Source organism: Grampus griseus (assembly GCF_964374135.1).
Source record: "Grampus griseus genome assembly, chromosome: X".
NCBI classification, from domain to species: domain Eukaryota; kingdom Metazoa; phylum Chordata; class Mammalia; order Artiodactyla; family Delphinidae; genus Grampus; species Grampus griseus.
In genome coordinates, this window is record NC_138999.1 from 41,264,731 (window position 1) to 41,285,994 (window position 21,264).

Sequence of the window (21,264 nt, forward strand, 5' to 3'; positions counted from 1 at the left end):
CACGAAGGGGAGCCCAGATGCCCAGACTTAACGGGGATCTAGGAGAGACTCCCTGGAAAGAAACAAAGAGCCAGAGCAAGTGTCCAACTCCATCTGCCAGATCCAGAGAGACGGAGACAGAGAGAGCCTGAGAATGAGCCCCTGACGCAAGGACATGGCCTATTCCCAGAGAAAAAGAATGGGGGATGGGGTGGGCAGTGGAGAGAGACTTCCTGCTCGAAAGAGAGACACAGAAAGACACAGAGAGAGATAAGGGGGCAGGGAGAGAAACAGACACACATGCACACACACAGAGATGTGCATCTTGAGTTAGAGACCATCCAGATTGGGGCAGAGGGGAAGAGAGAGGCATCCACACTCACCAAGACACAAGATGGAGGCAGAAACCCCAGAGATGAGAGAAACAGAGAAGAAGGCAGGGAGCGAGACAAACACTCATGCTTAGCAATAGAAAAGCCCTGCTCTGACCCACCACCCTCAATCCCTGGTCACCCTGGCCCTTCTTCCAACATAGGCGGTCCCAGTGTGGTAGCTTTTTTCTAAATACGGCTGCCGTCAATTTCTTCTCATATGCTACACCTTGATCCAGAGAAGGCCTGAGCCACCACATAAAAAGCCCAGGCTACTCTGCTGGAGAGAGAGGCCACATAGAAGACTCACGTACCAAACATGGGAATACAGAAGTCATCTTGGATGTCCAGCCCAGTTGAGCCTCCAGATGATTCCAGCCCAAGCCACCCAACACCCCAAGAAGGACCATCTAGTTGAGCCTGGTCAACCACAGGACCATGAAAGGTAATAGTAAATTGTCGTTTTAAGCCACTGAGTTTTAGGGTGTTTGTCACATGGCAACAGATAACCAGAATACCCAGAAAAGGCTTTTAAAGCCTGACATCCCACTCCCACATCCCCCTTACAACAAAAGCAACACCAGCCAGTCACAGTTTCAGTCCCTTTAATTAGGTGCTCTGAAGAGAGGGCAGAATGGCAGACAAGGGGTGGAGAAGGTGGTGCTTCTTAAGCCCCTTTCAGTAACCGGTCAGTCCTCATCCTCTGGCAGCTGGATCTTGCTGGGGTCGAAGCAGTTGGAGTCCATGATGGGGAGGCCATTGGCCTCTCGGTATTTTACAAGCCTCTCAGCTTCCCGGCGGGCCCACTCCTGCATCCTGGAGGCAGCAGCGTGAGGGTAGACATGAGGGAGCTTCAATGGACACCAATCCCCATCTTAGCTCCCCAAGGACAGGATTTCTGGCAGTCTCCTTCAATCTCCACCCCGACCCGTCCCACTCTCTTTGACACCCCATGCACCTGTAGTCAGGCAGATAAGCCACAAAGGTGCTGCCAAGGACCAAGATGATGGAGAAGCCAAAGAAGAAGACGACCCGCATGTTCCAGAGGTCCACAGCAGGGTCCCTGTCATAACCGTGGGAGTCTGGGTTCTATGGCAAAGAGAAGAAGAGGTCAATGAGGGCTTCCTGCTGCTCCACAAAGCCTTATGCTGGCGCTGCATAACCTGGTCTCCAATTTCACCTTGGACCAATCTCCCCTCCCTCCCTAAATTCCTCTCTATTCTTAGGACTTGTCAAGCTCCTTCCCACCACAGGGCCTTTGCACCTGCTGTTCCCTCCGCCTGGAAAGCCTTTCCCCCAGATCTAGTCATGGCTGGATCTGTCTCCTCATTCAAGGTTTTGGCTTCATCATCACTCCCCTTAGGAGGCACTCCCTAGTCACCTTATCTATTAAGTTGAACTACAGAAAATTGCCATTTTTACAGGTCAAAAATGGCTCAACCTATTAACTCCCTACCCCCAAGTCACTCTCCATCCTCTTACCTTGCTTAACTTTCTAGCATTTACTAGTTTACCAAAGTAGCATATCCTCCAAATCCTCTGATCACATCATCTTCTATTATTGATTACATACTCTATATTACTGTTTTCTAACATTTTACATGTTTATTTTCAGTATTCTCCACTACCACGTAATCTCTGTGAAAGCAGGGGCTTTATCTGATTTCCATACTGCTGAATCCCTAGCACCCTGAACTTAACCTGGCATTACAGCAGGCCCTCAATACATAGTTACAGAATGAATGAATAAATGAATAAGCATCCTATATATCACAGCCCCTCAACCAGAGATTAGTATTAATGAAGTACCTATTATATGCCAGGCCTTTTCACAAGCACAAACTGCACAATATCCCAGTGAAGTGGAAAGTGGCAAGAATAATTAACACCTTCTAATGGTGAGTACTTACTAAGTGCCACCTGCTGTTTTGAGCATTTTGATTCATTTAATTACACGAGGCAGGTGTACTGTAGTATTTTATTTTTTTAGAAGGTGTCCTAACACTTTCCCCATCTTACATAGAAATTGAGGCACCAAGGGGTTTAGCTACTTGCCCAAGGTCACTGCCTGTATTCCAACTCAGGCGTTCTGATTTCAGTCTCTGATATCGGTATAGCACAGCAGACCTGGCTCCACCACACATTCAGTTATGTGAGCTTAGACAAGTCACTTAACATCTTTATGCTTCAGCTTCCTCATCTGTAGAATGGGTACACTAATACTACCTACCTCGAAATAAGGTTGTTATGAGGATTAAATGAGTTAATATATGTAAAGTGTTTCAAACACCTGAGCAAGCACTATATCAGTGTTTAGTATTACTGTTGTTATATTGCTTCAAACGTGTTTTGAGCACTGTCCACTTCAGGGTTGATATCTGTCTGCAAAATAAGGCCAATCTCGCCTCTGGCCCTGAACCCGAAAGTGATCAGGGGACAAAGGAGGAAAACAAGCTAGGCAAAATTCCCAAATCTTCGAGGATTTCGCCGGCTGCGCAATCTTCAGCCGACTAAGAACGTCCTCTATGGCGCCCATCCGCCGGTCTCCGATTGACCCTTCCGGCGTCCCGTATCCCCTCCCTCTCACCTTCTCGTAGAGGTTTTCGTCCTCGGGATCTGGGTCCTCCTGCCAGCGTAAAGTCGGTTCCGGCGGCCGCTTTCCCGCCACAGCGGACGGGGCGATCACAGCCCTGGAGGAGCTGGATTCCCAGCGAACACGGGCAGCCGGGAGCCCTCGCCTCGCCGCCACCGCCAAAAGGCGGCGGCCGCACAAACCTAACATCCCGGCCACCATGACAGATCGTTCTGCAGTTTATCGGGGGCGGGGACGGAAATGTGACTGCGCAGCTGCAGCTGGTCCGAGCGCGAGAATTGTCGCTCCGCCCCTACCGCAATAGGTCCCGAGTCGAGATTTTGTTTTCAAAAGGGCGAGGCGTCCTCTTTCCCTCCCTCTGTCACGGCCTCACGGAAGCAACCATCTTCTTATCCTCTCGATCAGGCTATGGAATTTCTGACCGAAAGGCTGTGGAATTTCCTTGAAAATAAAGCGGTAGCACGCGTGTGAATTCCGTTCCCAACCAATCGCACGGAGAGCTCCCTTGCCCTCTGGCGAGAAGGGCGGAGCTTCCGTTGCTCTTTCATCTTAGAAGGAAGCCAACTTTTTTTTTTTTTTTTTTTTTTTTTTTTTTGCGGTACGCGGGCCTCTCACTGTTGTGGCCTCTCCCGTTGCGGAGCACAGGCTCGGGACGCGCAGGCTCAGCGGCCATGGCTCACGGGCCCAGCCGCTCTGCAGCATGTGGCATCTTCCCGGACTGGGGCACGAACCCCCGTCCCCTGCATCGGCAGGCGGACTCCCAACCACTGCACCACCAGGGAAGCCCGGAAGCCAACCTTTCTTAAAAGCGCCTCGCCGGATTGGCCAATTGCTGCTCCTTTTCTCGACTTGTGGGAGTTTGCATGGGGAGCGGGGAAATGGCGTACACTTGCCAATCAGAGCAAGCCGGGGCTGGCCGACGGCGGACGGCGACCAATAGACTGGGCAGGCCAGAGCGCGCTCCCTTAGTAGGTGGATGGTGGTTGAAGCGCCGGCTCCCGTCTTGTCGTCGCCATTTTGTGCTGGTGATCGCGGCCGGCTGGGAGTAGGCGGCAGTGGGTTTCCAGGAGAGGGTAGCGCGCCTCGCGCTTCTCCCCTCCCTCCCATCTCCGCCCTTCCCCCCCTCCTCCGCCCTTCCGCCCCTAGCCTCGGACTTGGTAGCTGCGCGGACCGGCTCCGGCTGAGCTGCGAGAGTTGGAGGAGGTGGCGGCGGGCCGAGGTGATGTCCGAGAGCCCTCCCTTGACAGCCCGGGCCGAGAAGGTGAGCGTCGACGCTGGTCGTGGGGGCGGAGGTAAGGGGCCGGGGTGGGGGAGGAGGTGCGTAGAGGAGGCGGGAGGGCGGACTGCGGGTGGCGGATCTGGGCTTCGCAAAGAACCGATCGATGCTTGCACGGTCTGAGCCGAGGAGGGGGTGTCTTTTTGTTTTTTGTTTTTCTCCTTTAGAGAGCAGAGGCGCGTGCGCGATTGGGACACTGGATGGGTGCACGCGGGTTGGGGGAAGGGAGGGACGAATGGGAGTGGGCTACTGTGGCTCACTGTGTCTGCGACGCCGAACTTTATCCGTGGGAGGCGGGTGTCTGCGACTTTGCTTTTTATTCATAGAAGTGTGCTCTCTGCAATCGTGTGTGACTTTGGTACTTACCTACCCATGGGGAAGTGTTTTGTGGCTCTGGTCCTTATTCTTGGGTGGGGGAGGAGGGAGAACGTCGGTATGACTCGGGTCTCTATCCTCGGAGTGTGTGTCTGTAACCCTGGTCCTTATCCATGGGGAGGGGTCCTTATCCATAGAAAGTCTTCTTACGATTGGCCCTAATCCACTTACTGGGTGGGGGCGGGGAGTGCAAGGAACGTGTGTAAGACTTATTTCCCTGTCTTTTTTTTGGGGGGGGGGCTTCGTATCTGTTACTCTGACGCTCATCCTGTGAAAGGGGGCCTCAGTGTGTGATTATGGCCCGTGTTGATTGTGAGTTCCTGTCTGTGATTTTGGCCCGTAGTTATTTGGGGCTCGAGTCTGTGACTTTGGTCCCTATCTGTTTTGGATACCAGTGTATGACTCTGGCCCCTTTGCCAGATCTACTGAGGGTTTTGTCTCTGGCTCTCATCCACTGGGGCCCCTGGTTGTGATTCTCTTACCCATCTGGGAGCAGGTAACCCTGGTTCCCTGTGGCTTGAAGAGGAAGAGAAAATTGGTGTGAGTGTATACAAGGAGGAAAGGTGTGGTGGCAACCTAGTGTTGGGCAGGTGCTGTTAACGCCTGACTTTGCCTGATTTTTGTTTAGAGGGTGGGGCCTGAAGATTCTGGGATACTTCGTGGTGACCCCTGGCCCGGTCACATGGCTTTCAGGCCTTCCTTCGTTCTCACCGCAGCCCTGAGGGTTGCGGGAAGGGACTGCCCTTCCGTCCCAGCAGAGTAACAGTGGTTCAAAACAGGCTCCGAAAGGGCTCCTTATTACCTCTGAATAACTTGGGCCCAGAGCCCTGGAGAGGGAGCCGCCTTGGGGGACCTGGCTGTGCATAAGAGACAGGGCTCAGGGCTGAGCCAGTTGCCCTGTGAGGGCCAAAACTGTGTTAGCCGGGAGCCTAGGGAGGCGACAGCTGTCTCATTGCCAAGTTACCCTTCACCCCCTGAGCCTTTCGTGGTCTCCTGCTGTCTCATAGTGGGCAGCCAGCATCTTCTTGGGAGGATGAAATGGCACCTGAGGGCTCATGGAAGAAGCCTGGTGGGTGCCTGGGACTCCCGCTGTGAAGTCTCGCCTCCATGCCTAATGTGCCTGATCTCAGACAAGTCATCCAGCACTTAGAGCCCCCTGGGCAGGTAGCTCCGGGCTTGACTTGTCTACCAGTCTCAGGTGGCAAAGCCCTGATCACAGAATTGGTGGCACCACCGGGTCTCTGCAAGATGCTGTCTGCTGAAGGCCATGCTGTTTCTAGGGCGGCCGGCTCTAGCCTCACGTTTGTAGGGAAACGAAGCAGCAGGCCAAATAGGGACTGCCTTCCTGCTCTGGTCCACAGGAGCGCTAGGAGTTGGGAAACAGCGTCGCTGGGCTCAGGGACAGCAGAAAGCCTTCGCAATAAGCGTTTCTCAAGGAGGCCCTCTCTGCCCCAACTGCCTTGACCCCTTTCTTCCTTCTGCTCTCTCCAGAGTCCCTGCAGGAGGCATCACCCAGGCTGGCAGATCATGGTGGCAGCAGTGGGGGTGGCTGGGAAGTGAAACGGAGCCAGCGGCTGAGGAGGGGCCCCAGCAGCCCCCGCAGGCCCTATCAGGACATGGAGTATGAAAGACGGTGAGTTACCTGCTCCCACCTTTGCCAAGAAATCTAGGCTTGTCCCTGTGTGAGAGTTGATCCAGGAAAGTGCTAGGAGGGGGCTTTTGTGCAGAAAAAAACAACAACAACAAAAAACAGCACAGCAGATAATTGGTTTCTTTTCAGCAGACATTTACCTTGGCACTTGTGAGCCAGGACCTGTGCTAGGCTCTGGGAGTGCATTGGTGAATTGAGACAAATAAGATTGTAGCCTTCTCCTTACTTAGGGTCTCACAAGGGAGACCACACAGTTTACAGATCATTACAAAACAGCTTGATAGGTGCCATGTTTGGTTGCAGAGTGGGAAGGGATCCAGAGAAAGGGAGGAATGGAGACTGATGCCTAGGTTTCCAGTTTGGATGAGCCAGATAGGTATATGGTGCCATTCACCAAGGTGTGGACAGCCACTGCAGGAGGAGAGGCAGAGGTGCATGACAGATGGGCAGTGGGTGGGTTGTAAGTGCTGTGGATTCTCAGGAGAGAGGTGTGGGCTGTAGCTTTGGGTTTGAGGGATGGAGAGGAGTGGTGCCTTCAGAGTCAGGAATTTGCCCAGAAAATGTATGGGGCAAGCCAGGTCAGATAGTATTACTCAGCACTGCATTTTTAAGATTTAGGATTCAGGGACAGGGTGGGCTGAAGTTGCTGTGATACTTGTCTTGGAATGGGACACTCTTATACAGTTATTTTTAAACTCTGGTACGAACAAGAAACAGTTGGGACACTTGGTGAAATACAGAGATCCTGGGCCATACCCTTACCATACGGGTGGATCACCTCGCTTGATTCTAACGAAGATGATTTATTCCTGACTTTTAAAGATTGTATAGGAAAGTAGACCTAATTGTCCCAGAGAGCCTCTATTAAGAGTCAGTAGATTTATGAAAAGTCAGGGAGGAAATAATTTTTTTAATGTCTTACAAAGGGTTTCTGCTACCACCACCTTTTCAAAAATATAGAATTATAATATTTTGTTTCTGAAAAGTGATGAGCCCAAACTTGAGGTGTGGTCATCCTCTAGTGTTATTCAGCCTTGACTTTATTTCAGAATGTCTTTTGAAAGGCATTCGATTTTGGATGGTATTCACTGGAAGAGCTCTGTGGCAGTTTCTGAGTTTGAGTAGGTAAGATACTTGCCTCAGACTTTATTACCAAATAAAGCCACTGGCTTTCTTTTGGCTTTTAAAGGACCTCAAGTGCAGAGGTTTGAGTTAATCATACTTTTCCAGTTCAAGGTACATTTCTATCATAGGTTGGTACAAGACCTTCTCTTGCCATATTTATTTTTTCCTTTTTTATTTCCAATACCCATAGCTGTAGGCAGCTGCTCTGTTGTGTTTGAAACGTATCCTTCTAAAATATGTAGTGTTGTTTCGAGTGTGTGTGTTTTCAATTTACACAAATGGCAGAGTATTACAGTCTTCATTCTTTTTCCTGGACTTTGTATTACTCAGCCCTGCATTCTTAAGATCTGTCTGTATTGCCATGTGTATGTTAGTGCTTTGCTTCTAGTTGGTCCCAAAGACACCATGGGGTGTGCCTACTGCCTTTTACTTAATGATTCCCTCAAGGATGGATACCTGTTTTTAATTTTGGTGTGCTGAAATTCATCACTTTTTGTCCTATAACCTTTCCTTTCAGAATCTTCTCTATTCCTATCTCTGGATCACAAAGATTGTTCTCACTCTATAGTTTTACCTTTTGCTTTCACATCTTTAAATCCATCTAGAGGCCACTTTTGAATATGTTATAATGTAGGTTCTGGTTTTATTTTCCTCCATATAGTGGGCAGTTTTCCCAGTACAGCCCCCCAGATACTTACTTTGTAAGTAGTCATCTCATCCTCTGAAACAGGTCACAAAGATCTATAAAATTCGTTTAAAGGACATAAAAATCTGAATAAACCAAAATACAGGTCTTTGGTATTCCTTTTTTTAAAATTGATATATAGTAGATGTATAATATTATGTAAGTTTCAGGTGTGCAGCATAGTGATACAGTTTTTAAAGATTATATATTCCATTCATAGTTATTATAAAATACTGGCTATATTCCCTACGTTGTACAATATATCCTTATAGCTTATTTATTTTATACATAGTAGTTTGTACCTCTTAATGCCCTACCCCTATCTTGTCCCTCCCCTCTTCCTTTTCCCCACTGGTAACCACTAGTTCTCTAATCTGTGAATTTGTTTCTGTTTTGTTATAGTCATTACTTTGTTTTAAGTTTTAGATTCCACATATAAGTGATATACAGAATTTTATCTTTCTCTGACTTACTTCATTTAGCATTAATACCCTCCAAGTCCATCCATGTTGCAAATGGCAAAATTTCATTCTTCTTTATGGCTGAGTAGTATTCCATTGTATATATGTACCACATGTTCTTTAGCCATTTATCTGTTGATGCACACTTAAGTTGCTTCCATATCTTGGCAGTTGTAAATAATGCTGCTGTGAACATTGGGGTACATGTATCTTTTTGAATTAGTGTTTGCATTTTTTTCAGATATAGACCCAGGAGTGGACTGTTTTTAGTTTTTTGAGATGCCTTCATACTGTTTTCCACAGTCGCTGCACCAGTTTACATTCCTACCAACAGTGTACGAGGGTCCCCTTTTCTCCACATCCTCACCAACGTTTGTTGTCAGTGTTCTTTTTGATGATAGCCATTCTGACAGGTGTGAGGTGATACCTCATTGTGGTTTTAATTTGCATTTCTCTGATGATTAACGATGTTGAACATCTTTTCATGTGCCTCTTGGCCATCTGTATGTCTTCTTTGGAAAAATGTCTATCAGGTCTTCTGTCCCTTTTTTTTTTTTTTTTGCGGTACGCAGGCCTCTCACTGTTGTGGCCTCTCACATTGCGGAGCACAGGCTATGTCTGAATTGCAAAAAGCAGTAGCTCTCTTGATATCTTTTGAACGGAATGTTGCTGACAACAGGCAAAAGTGGAATTCAAGAGGGAATCTTATGCTGGAGAAAGAAACATTGTTGCAATAATTCAATTCTGTCTTCTTTTTTTCTTTTTTTTTTTGCTGTACGTGGGCCTCTCACTGTTGGGGCCTCTCCCGTTGCGGGGCACGAACCCATGTCCCCTGCATCGGCAGGTGGACTCTCAACCACTGCGCCACCAGGGAAGCCCCTTCTGTCCATTTTTAAGTTGGGTTTGTTTGTTTCTGTTTGTTTGTTTGATATTGAGTTGTATGAGCTGTTTATATATTTTGGATATTAACCCCTTATTGGTCATATCATTTGCAAATATCTTCTTCCATTCAGTCGGTTGTTTTGTTTTGTTGATAGTTTTCTTTGCTGTGTAAAAGCTTTTAAGTTTAATCTGGTCGTGTATTGTTTGTTAAAGTAATTCCTAGATGCTTCAGTAGTTTTTATTCGCATCTTGTCTTTTTATTTTCCAAGCTGGTATTTACTGGGGTAGAAGAAAGCTGTTGGTTTTTTTAAGTTATCTTATCTCTGCTGTGTTCCATTGTTATTTCTACTCATTCATTGTTGACTTTGATGGTCTTTCTAAGTAGTTAGCCATGTTGTATACAAACCAATCCTGGCTTTTCTTATTTCTTTTTCCTCACTTATAGCACTGACCAGGACTTTTGATACCATGTTAAATAGTATCTGTGATGCTGATTAAGATTCATTTTAGTTAAGAGTCACAAGTATAGATTCATTTTGGTAGGTTGTAACTGAAAATCCAAAGAATAATGGCTTAAACAATATAGTTTATTTTCTTTCCCATAAAGGACATCTGCAGACAGACAGTCAGTCCAGGCCTGATAGGCAGCCCCTTTTGTTTAGCCATCAAGTGTGATGTGTACTGTAGGCTTTTAGAATATAGTCTTCAATAAATCAAGAAAATTCTCTAGTTTTAGTTTGCTAAGACTGAACAGAAATGAGTATTGAACTTAATAATTACATGCTTTTTTCCCTCCTTTTGTCCATCAACTTCATAAATTGCATTCAATTGCATCCTTGATATTATTGAGATATACCCTCCTTGATCATGGTATGTATGTGTATGTTTATAACTTCTCATTTTGAAAAAACCTCAGATTTACAAAAAAAAAATTTGCAAGTACAACAAACTCCCTTAATCCTCTACCCAGAACCACTAATTGTAAACATTTTGCCACATTCGCTTTACCTACCTACAAGCCTACTCCTTCCTCCTTCCCCCTCTTTTTTCTCCCCTCTCCCTTTTCTCCTCCCCTCTCCCTTCCCCTCTTCCTTCTCCTTCCCTCTACCCCTCCTCCACTTTCTATACATAACATTTTTTTCTGACTCATTTGAGTTAGTGGCAGACATGACCGGTAAGTACTACAGCATGTTCGTCCCGCTTTCTCTTTCATAATCACAGGATGCTTATCAATATCAAGAAATTTAACATTGATACAATACTTTTGTCTTAAAGTCTATATTCAGATGTCATCAGTTCTTCCAAAAATGTCTTTTATAGCTGTTTTTCCCTAATCCAGTATCCAATCCAAGATCACACATCACATTGAGCTACTTTGTTTTTTAGTCTCGTTTAATCTGGAATAGTTATTCAATCTTTGTCTTTTATGAACTTGATGTTTAAAGAGTACATGTCGGTTGTTTTGTAGATGTTTCTCAATTTGTGTTTTTCTAATGTTTACTCATGAATTTTTGGAAGAAAAATTATTTAAATAATGTGTATACTTTTAAAACACTGTTACATTTAATTAGATAATTGTTTTATTTAGGATATTTGCATCTGTGTCCATCAGTGATGGGGTCCTATAATTTCCTTTTCTGGTATTTATCTGGCATTGAATCAAGGTGGCCTCATGACATGAATTGGGCATCTTTTGCTATTTCTCTGTTTATTGGAAGAACTCATAAAAGACTTATCTGTCCCTTGAAAATTTGGTAAAACTCACCTTTAAAGGGGCCTGGGTTTTTGATTATCATTTTGTATACTTCTGCCAATTATGGCATTTTATGTTTTCCAGAAATATACTCATTTTGTGGAGATCCTCTTATATTGTGATTCAGTCCAGCTTCCTAGAAATGTATTATGAATGGGGACTACCTTTGGAAGGTATTTAGTCAAAGTGCTCTGTGGCCAATGAAAAGTATCCCTTACTATCTAAATCTTTTCCCTTCCTGAGTTTAGATAGCAAGAGTTCAGTATCCAAATTTATTTGGTTTAGATGCTGGGTGTCAGTTAAGGATTTCATCTGAATATTTATTCAACTCTATTCGGTTGTTTTGGTTTTTATTTTGTTTTTTGTTTTTTGTTTTTTGTTTTTTTGGCTGTGTTGGGTCTTTGTTGCTGTGCGGGGGCTTTCTCTAGTTGTGGCGAGCGGGGGCTACTCTTCATTGCGGTGTGCGGGATTCTCATTGCAGTGGCTTCTCTTGTTGAGGAGCACCGGCTCTAGGTGCGCGGGCTTCAGTAGTTGTGGCACACGGGCTTAGTAGTTGTGGCGCATAGGCTTAGTTGCTCTGCGGCATGTGGGATCTTCCTGGACCAGGGCTCGAACCCGTGTCCCCTGCATTGACAGGCGGATTCTTAACCACTGCACCACCAGGGAAGTCCCCAAATCTGTTCAGTTCTTAGATTCTGATAACTAGAGTCCAAATATCGAGGAATACCTACATTAAGCAACAATGAAAAGCATTGTTCATATCAAAAACCTTAAAAATACTCATATCTCTCACACCGGCTGCTTCTTGTCTAGGCATTTATCATTAAGGAAACAATTTGGGTTCTAAGCCAAGCTCACAAGGACAGAGACTTCATTTTGTTCACAGCAGTATCCTCAGCACCTAGAATAGCACCTGACACATAGCAAATGTTACATTACTATTTGTTGAATGAATAAATGAATGAACAATTTTGAAAAATTGCAAACCAACTGAAATGTCTGGAAACATTTTATTTTTCCCATTTGTTAATTACCTTTTAGCTTTTTGGGGGTTTTCCAGTATTTTATTATGAAATTTCAAGCATACAGCAAAGTTGAAAGAATTTTACAGTGAACACCTCTATATCCATCCACTGGATTCTACCATTAACATTTTATCATATTTGTTTTATCACATGTTTATTTGTTTATGGTATTTTTTATACTCTAGATATTTAAAATTTTCTATGAAGCCAGATTTATCTTTTTTTTAAATTTTATGACTTCTGGGTTTTGCCTTACTTATAAAGGTCTTCCCCATTCTTGAGGTAATCAGTTTTTTCTTACATTTTCTTTCTAATATTTTTAAGGTGTCTATTCAGGGACTTAAATTTTTGATCCATCTAGAATTTACTTGGTGTAAGAAATGAGGTAGATAAACAACTTTATTTTCTTAAAGGTCAACAAACTTTTTCTGTAAAGGACCTGATAGTAAATATTTTTTGGCATCGAAGACCATACAGTCTGTCACAACCAGTCTGCGGAAAGCAACCACAGACAATATGTAAATGAACAGGTATAGCTGTGTTCAAGAAAACTTTATTTAGGTGACTGAATTTGGCCCCCTGGCTGTGGTTTACCAATTCCTGAGCTAGACAGTTATCACAACTAGTATTTATTGACTAATCCATTTCCTCCTTGTTCATTTGAATTGCAACCTTTGCCTGATTCTAAATTTCCATATGTGTGTTTGTGTACTATGAACTCTGATTTTACCGGATCTGTCCATTTGTGTTTCAATTGCTCCACCTTTATAATATGTTTTAATATTTGGTGGGGTTCCTCTCTCCATCCTTAGTCTTTTTTTAAACAGAATTTTCCTGACTCTTCTCTAAGTTGTTTCTTGTCCTTTGCTGTTATAAACAGTGTTGCATTGAGAGTACTGTTTCTGTATATGTGCAAGTGTATCAGTACATTAAATTCCCAGAAGGAGAATTGGGGGTCAGAGAGTATATAGATTTTTAGTTTTGCCAGCTATTGACAAATTCTCCTCCATGAGGATCGTTCCATTTTCACTCCTGCTACCAATATGAGAGTGCCTATTTCCCATACAGCCTTGCCAACAGTTTGTTGTCAAACATTTGGACTTCTACAGATTTGCTGAGTTAAAAACATTCGATCACAGATCTTCCTTACAGAAGAATTCCAAATAATATATGTAGATACTCCCCACTCTTAAGAAGTAGAGCTTAATTTTCCTCCTCTTGAGTGTGGGTTGATCTTAGTGACTCGCTTCTAAAGAATAGAGTGTAAGAGAAAAAGAAACTTTACAGCGGAGAAACCGGGCAGACCCCACCATAACCAGATGATCAAGTTCAGTGTCACCAGTGGTAAGTCACATTGATAGCATGCCCCTGAGATCTGATGTGATCAGAAGGGCACCTCTATTGTATTCTTCAAAAAACCATAACTGACCAGTATGCTTCAAAATTGTGTCAAGGTCATAAAAAAACAAGGCAAGACTGGGAAACTTTCACAGGCCAGAGGAGACTAAGGGGGCATGATGACTAAATGCAATGTGGTATCTTGGATTAGATCCTGGAACAGAAAGGGGATAGTAGTGGAAAAACTGGTGAAATGCTAATGAAGTCTACAGTTTAGTTAACTTTTTAGTTCTGGCAAATGTACCATGGTTCTCTTCACATTAGAAGAAACTGGGTGAAAAGTATATGAGAATTGTATTATCTTTGAACTTTTCTGTAAATCTAAAATTATCATTTCTTTTTTTTTTTTTTTTTTTTTTTTTGTGGTACGCGGGCCTCTCACTGTTGTGGCCTCTCCCATTGCGGAGCACAGGCTCCGGATGCGCAGGCTCAGCGGCCGTGGCTCACGGGCCCAGCCGCTCCGCGGCATGTGGGATCTTCCCGGACTGGGGCACGAACCCGTGTCCCCTGCATCTGCAGGCGGACTCTCAACCACTGCGCCACCAGGGAAGCCCAAAATTATCATTTCTTAAAAATAAGTTTGACTTTATCAAATTAGAAACTTTTATACATCAAAGAATGCTATTCAAAAGAATGAAAAGACATCCCACAGAATGGGAGAATGTGTTTGCAAATCATATATCTGATAAGGGATTAACACCCAGGATATATAAAGAACTCCTACAAAAGCAACAGAAAAACCTAATTCAAAAATGGGCAAAAGACTTGAATAGACATTTCTCCAAAGAAGATGTATAATTGGCCAATAAGCACATGAAAAATGCAAAATAACAAGTGTTAATGAGGATGTGGAGAAATTGGAAGCTTTGTGCATTGCTGGTAGGAATGTATAATGGTACAGCTGCTATGGAACACTGTTTGGCAGTTCCTCAAAAAATCAGTTACCATAGGATTCAGCAATTCCACTCCTGGGTGTGTACCCAAAAGAACTGAAAGCAGGGACTCAAACAGATACTTGTACACCAGTGTTCATAGCAGCATTATTCACAATATCCAAAACAACCAGTAGGTGGAAACAACCCAGGTGTCCATCAAGAGATGTAGCATATACCATACATACATATATGGCCATAAAAAGAAATGAAATTCTGATGCATTCTACAACCTGAACCTTGAAAACATTCTGCTAAGTGAGATAAGCCAGACACAAAGGGACAAATGTTATATGAGTCCACTTTTATGAGGTACCTAGAATAGGCAAACTCATAGAGACAGAAACTAGAGTAGAGAGTGCCAGATGGTGTGGGGAATTATTGTTTAATTAGAGTACAGAGTTTCTGTTTGGGGTGATGAAAAGATTCTAGAAATAGATAGCGGTGATGACTGTAGAACATTTTGAGTGTACTTTGTGCCACTGAGTTGTACACTTTAAAATGGTAAAGTCCTTGGGCCTCCCTGGTGGTGCAGTGGTTAAGAATCCGCCTGCCAATGCAGGGGACACGGGTTCGAGCTCTGGTCTGGGAAGATCCCACATGCCGCGGAGCAACTAAGCCTGTGCACCACAACTACTGAGCCTGCGCTCTAGAGCCCACATGCCACATCTACTGAAGCCCACGCACTCTAGAGCCTGCGCTCCGCTACAAGAGAAGCCCGTGCACCGCAATGAAGAGTAGCTCCCACTCACCACAACTAGAGAAAGCCCGCGTGCAGCAACGAAGACCCAACACAGCCAAAAATAGTAAATAAATAAAAATAAAAAAATTTATTTTAAAAAATGGTAAAGTTCTTGTTATATATATTTTATCACAGTAAAAATGATTTAGGAAAAATATACAAAAATAAATTTTAAGTGTTATAAAAATGACCTATCCAGTATAGTTTTAATTTTCATCTTTCATTATGAGTGAGATAGAGCATCTTTTCAAATATAAACCATCTGTACAGTTGACCCTTGAAAAACACAGGTTTGAACTGCATAGGTCCACTGATACACAGATTCTTTTCAATAGTAAATACTACAATGCTGCAGGATCCATGGTTGGTTGAATCTGAGCATGTGGAGGAACCACAGATACAGAGGCCTGACTATAAGTTATACTCGGATTTTCAACTGAGCAGAGGGTCGGTGCCCATAACCCCTGCATTGTTCAAAGGTCAACTGTATTATTTTCTGTGAATTCAGTTCCCTTTTTCTTTATCCCTTATCTTTTCCCTGTTTATTGTTTGTCTTGACTTGGCTTTTGACGGTTTTTGTTTTTTCCAAGCAGAAATGTTTTATTTTTATGTAGTCAGATTTAATAGTCTTTTCTTCTGTGGCTTCTGGATTTGGGTCATAGTTTACCCCATTTCAAGATTATCAAAAAACTATCTCGTGTTTTATTCTTCTTTTCCTCTATGGTTTCATTTCTTCCATTTAAATCTTTGACCCATTTCAAATGTATCCTGGCTTATATGTGTGAAGTATAGTCATAAGATCTTGCACATGTCTAGGTATTTAACCTTTTTGATGCAGTGATCCTTGGGATCTTCCTATTTCTGAACAGTGGCTCTCTGAATACAAGCACAATATTTATTTCTGTGTATTAATTTTGAACCCAGCATCTTTACTGATTTATCTTATTATTTATAATCAGTTCTCAGTTGATTCTCTTAGGCTTAGGCAGATACATCCTCATATCATCTACAAGTAATGGTAATTTTACCTTTTCCTTTCCAGCTCTTAATCTTTTTTTTCCTTTGTTTAATTGTTTAATAGCGAGTATCTTAGAATAATGTTAATAATGGTGTGGATAATGGATATTCTAGTATCATTTCTGACCACGATTGGGATCCTGCTAGTAGTAGTCTATGGTGATGTCCATTTTTGTCTTGTTTTAAGTAGATATGTATTGGTTGCTTTTAGAATACTTTTAGAGGGAGTTTCCTGGTGGTCCAGTGGTTCCTCAGTGCTCTTTAGAGTCATTATTTTATCAAAGAATAATTATTGGGCACCTGCTGAGTATTAGGCACTAAGCTAAGCTTTGGGGAATAGGGCAGTGAACCGAACAGGTGGTTCCCTCATCTCCCAAAACTCAGTCTAGTAATTTTTTTTTTTTTTTTGCGGTACGCGGGCCTATCACTGTTGTGGCCTCTCCCGTTGCGGAGCACAGGCTCTGGACGCGCAGGCTCAGCGGCCATGGCTCACGGGCCCAGCCGCTCCGCGGCACGCGGGATCTTCCCAGACCGGGGCACGAACTCGCATCCCCTGCATCAGCAGGCGGACTCTCAAACACTGTGCCACCAGGGAAGCCAGTCTAGTAATTTTTTAAATCATCAAAGAAATGCACATTAAATCAATGTTGAGATAATTATTTTACAGTTATTGCAGTAGGAGAAATTTTAACAAAACAGCTGCCAGGGGCTTCGCTGGTGGTGCAGTGGTTAAGAATCCGCCTGCCAATGCAGGGGACACGGGTTTGAGCCCTGGTCCAGGAAGATCCCACATGCCGCGGAGCAACTAAGCCCATGTGCCACAAATACTGAGCCTGCGCTCTAGAGCCCACGAGCCACGACTACCGAGCCCATGTTGCTGAAGCCCGCATGCCTAGAGCCCGTGCTCCGCAACAAGAGAAGCCACCACAATGAGAAGCCCGCGCACCACAACAAAGAGTAGCCCCTGCTCGCTGCAACCAGAGGAAAGCCCACGCGAAATACGTACATACATACATACATACATACATACAATGAGAAGCCCACGTACCGCAACGAAGAGTAGCCTCCTCTCACCGCAACCAGAGAAAAGCTCACGCGAAATAAATACATACATACACACAATGAGAAGCCTGCATACCTCAACGAAGAGTAGCCTCCGCTCGCCGCAAGCAGAGAAAAGCCCACGCAAAATAAATAAATACATAACTACATACAATGAGAAGCCCGCGTACCGCAACGAAGAGTAGCCTCCGCTTGCCGCAGCCAGAGAAAAGCCCACGCGAAATAAATACATACATACATACATACAATGAGAAGCCTGCGTACCGCAACAAAGAGTAGCCTCCGCTCGCCGCAGCCAGAGAAAAGCCCGCACAAAATAAATACATACATATATACATACGTGCAAACAGACAGCTGCCAGTGCTAGCAAGGTGACCGTGGAACAGGGGGGCAGGGTAGCACAGTGCACGATGAGGTGGAAGGAAAGAGGTCAGCAGGGACCTCATCCCGCAGGACCCTGCAGACCTTGTAGGACCTTAGTGAGCATTTTGGTGTTTTGTAAGGAGCAATATGGTTGGGCTTGATTGACTTTGCCTTGTGAAACCCTCACTCACATTTGGGGTATAGAGAGTAAACTAGGGGAGGCCTGGGTGGAGGTGAGGAGACCAGTCGGGGTTCCACATCTAAGGGCCCAGTGAGGGAATGGAGAGGTGGGGAAGGGAAGGAGAGAAGTGGGTTGAATTTGAGGGAGAGGTGGGAGCCAGTTGGCCCCACGGGGTCAGCATGTAGGGATCCCTGTCAGGGGTTGGGGCTGAGGGTCTAGGGAGGGGGGTGGGTGGGGTCACTCTCACCTCTTGCACCTTTCAGAAAGGATTGCCCTCTCTTCCCTCCCCATCCTTCTTTCCCCAGAGGGGGTCGTGGAGACAGGACTGGCCGTTACGGAGCCGCCGATCGTTCACAGGATGATGGTGGGGAGAACCGCAGCCGGGATCACGACTACCGGGACATGGACTACCGCTCATATCCCCGCGAGTATGGCAGCCAGGAGGGCAAGCACGACTATGATGACTCGTCCGAAGAGCAGAGTGCAGAGGTGAGGGCAGGGGAGGGCCAGCTCCTGCAGGGCCTCTGTCTGGCTGTAGCACCGTGTGCAGGTAGCTCTCAGCTCCCATGCCTTCAGACTGTGCTCGGTGGCTTTGCCTCACCTGGAGGGTCTGTCCCCACTCCCCTCTCTGAGGGCTCCTCTCCCAAGTTGGGTCTCCCTAACTTCCACGTGCTTGGCTCTATACTTCTGAGGGCCCCTGGCCACCACCTGTCTCCCTTCTTCCCTGTTGTTCAGGGTTCACTGCAAGCCCTATACTGCCTGCTCCCAGCCAATTTGGGGACCCGGCATCTAGGGTTGGGAGGGCACTTGGATATCACTTGGATATCACCAAGCAAAGCAGCTCTGGGGGGCTGACCGTGGGCATTCCCAGTGGTGGCAGAGCCTCTAGACAGAAGGGGAAGTCCCCTCAGGCCTCTACTTTGAACTCAGAAGCTAGCCATTTCCATGTTGTATAGTTAGCCCTGGCCTGAGTGGGGAGGCATGATGTGCACCATCAGGGAGCCCCCATCTGACGGGAAGCAGCAGCCTTGCCTTACGGGAACCCCAAGTTGAGGGGGCGTCAGGGCCCTGGTCCACACAAGCAGACAGCTCTCCTTTCCAGTGGGAAGCAGAGTGTGGGCTGCCGGCCACCCTCTGGGGGGTCCAATGGAAAGACCCCTGTGGTGGGCAACCAAGCTTCCTCGATGGCAGCTGTGAGCTGTGCCTGGATGTCTCCAGGGCACTGGCTGGGCCCTGGGTGGACCAGGAAGAGTGGAGTGCTGAGTTATCTGGCCTCCGTGAGGGCAGGAGGGGTGTGGACCCAGGCCTGGCTTGCTTAGTCCTGAAAGGATGGTTTGGGCAACGCCCAGGAATCCAGTGACCACACCCTGTTAGGAGAGAGCCTGGTGGTGATGGAGGACTGGCCAGGCAGAGGATCAGGGACCGGAAGGCAGCGCTGTAGCCCTCGCACCTTTGCCAGGCCCTGCTGGCTGGCTCTGGCTGAGGTCTTAAGCTATTCTGAAACCCACGACTTGGTGGCAGGGCCCAGGCTGGGAATCTTAAGCGAGGTGTGGCCTTCCATGGCACAGGGAAAAATTGTGCACATGCTAGCTGAGCTGGCGAGGGAGGAGGGGGGAGAAACAGAGCAGGGTTTAGTGTGCCAACCCCAAATGGTCTCTTCCCAAGGAGGTTTTAAATGGTGTCTGGTCACCTGTCTGTGGGAGTTCCTCTCCCACACCAATACTGCCACCGGCCTCTCCCCACTCCCCACCAAAGCAGCCCCCAAAAGCATCCTGGGGAGAATCTCCAACCCCAGAAGGGTTGCAGTCCAGGGCCTGCCCACATTGCCTGCCCCAAGCCTTTAGCCGGAGCCCGCCCACCCCTGGCTTTCAGAGCCTGCCTGCCTCGGAGAGCCAGCGGCCAGCTCCTAGGCCCACCCCAGACTGACTGCCCGTCTGGTGTCTCTCGTCTCATTCTGTTGGCCAGGATTCCTACGAGGCCTCCCCGGGCTCCGAGACTCAGCGTAGGCGGCGGCGGCGGCACAGGCACAGCCCCACCGGCCCACCAGGCTTCCCCCGAGACGGCGACTATCGGGACCAGGACTATCGGACCGAGCAAGGGGAGGAGGAGGAGGAGGAGGAGGAGGAGGAGGAGGAGGAGAAGGCCAGTAACATCGTCATGCTGAGGATGCTGCCACAGGCAGCCACTGAGGATGACGTACGTGCCCCCCGTGTCCCTGGGCAGGTGGCAGAGCAGGAGGCCAGGCTGGGTCTCCTCCAGGGCCCTCAGCTTCTCCCTTACCCCCAACCTCAGCACTTTTCATGCCTTATCCCCACTAGCTTCTGTCTGCCAGCACTGATCCGTCCCCCGATAGGCCTTGTTGTCTCCTAGTCTGGAAGGGAGGAGCGTTGGATAGGCTGACTTGGCCCAGGGGCTGTGGTGGTGGGTGGGGGAGGGAACAGAGCATTCCTTCTGCACATTCCACTGGCCATCCATCCATTCTGCAAATGTCCATCAAAGGCCAGATGCTCACCAGTCCCAGTGCCAGATATTTCTGGTGACAGAGATGTTGTGGAGACCCTGCAGCCTGGGCGGTGGGGTGGTTCCCCGTGGGATTTTCTGAGGTTTTATTCTCATTCCCCGCCCTCCACCCTCTTTTGCCAGCAGCATCAGATCTCCTCACTGGCACGACCACAGAGCCTTGGGTTCTCCTTTGACTTCATTGCTGCTGCAGCCTTCCCACCCTGTTTTCCTGTGTGACGTTCCCTCCGATCCTCCTCCCTTCTCGTGCAGACCTCTCCTAGAGAGCAGGAAAACCCCAAGTGGGCCACTAGAACAGCCTCCTCACTAGCCTCCCCAGTTCTCCGCCTCCTCCCCACTGCCCGTGAATTCTCTGCTCATCTCTCCTCTGAAACCTGCTGGCTGCCTATGTTGTCGCAGAGAAAACCCCACCTGTGTGCTTGAGAGCTTTCAGGTCTGGCCCACCTGCACTGTTCAGGGTCAGACGGTAACTGAGTGCTGACATCTGTGGAGGATTTATCACAGGGTGGGCCACATGTCAGGTCTGATTTAATCTGCACAGCCACCCTGTAGGGAAGGTACTCTTTGTATTTTCATTCTACGGATGAGGAAGCCAGGCCCCCAGCAGTGAAGCAGTTTGCCTCAGGTCCCACAGCCGGTGAGTGGCACAGCAGAGTTGGGGTCTGAACCTGGACAGCTGAACCCCAGAGCCCACATTCTAGCTGTTTCCTGAGCTCTCCCTGAGTGTTAGCAGTTCTGATCTGCTCCTCTGTGTCTTTCTTTTTCATCCTTGTATGTGTATGTTTAATTTCCCTTTTGTTGTTGAACCTGATGAGGAAACAGGCCCAGAGGCATTAAGGCTGCTGCCCAAGAATGCCCAGCACAGGCTCCCAA

At 46.7% G+C, this 21,264-nt stretch overlaps 2 protein-coding genes across 2 annotated transcripts in view; one reads left to right on the plus strand and one right to left on the minus strand.

The window, feature by feature from the left end:
- Positions 1-945: 945 nt before the first annotated feature.
- On the minus strand, positions 946-3,328 carry NDUFB11 (NADH:ubiquinone oxidoreductase subunit B11). The gene is made up of 3 exons (XM_082680878.1): positions 2,938-3,328; positions 1,309-1,439; positions 946-1,166 (listed from the first exon to the last, which is right to left on the minus strand). The coding sequence occupies exons 1-3, from the start codon at positions 3,142-3,144 to the stop codon at positions 1,040-1,042; spliced, it is 465 nt and encodes a 154-aa protein (XP_082537004.1). The 5' UTR covers positions 3,145-3,328; the 3' UTR covers positions 946-1,039.
- Positions 3,329-3,797: 469 nt separating this feature from the next.
- The window catches only part of RBM10 (RNA binding motif protein 10), a 29,572-nt gene continuing 12,105 nt past the window's right edge, over positions 3,798-21,264 (plus strand). Inside the window, 5 exon segments of the mRNA XM_082680877.1 lie at positions 3,798-4,100; positions 4,103-4,204; positions 6,086-6,227; positions 18,177-18,360; positions 19,837-20,067. Of these exon segments, the coding sequence (XP_082537003.1) occupies positions 3,920-4,100; positions 4,103-4,204; positions 6,086-6,227; positions 18,177-18,360; positions 19,837-20,067 (840 nt within the window). The 5' untranslated portion in view covers positions 3,798-3,919.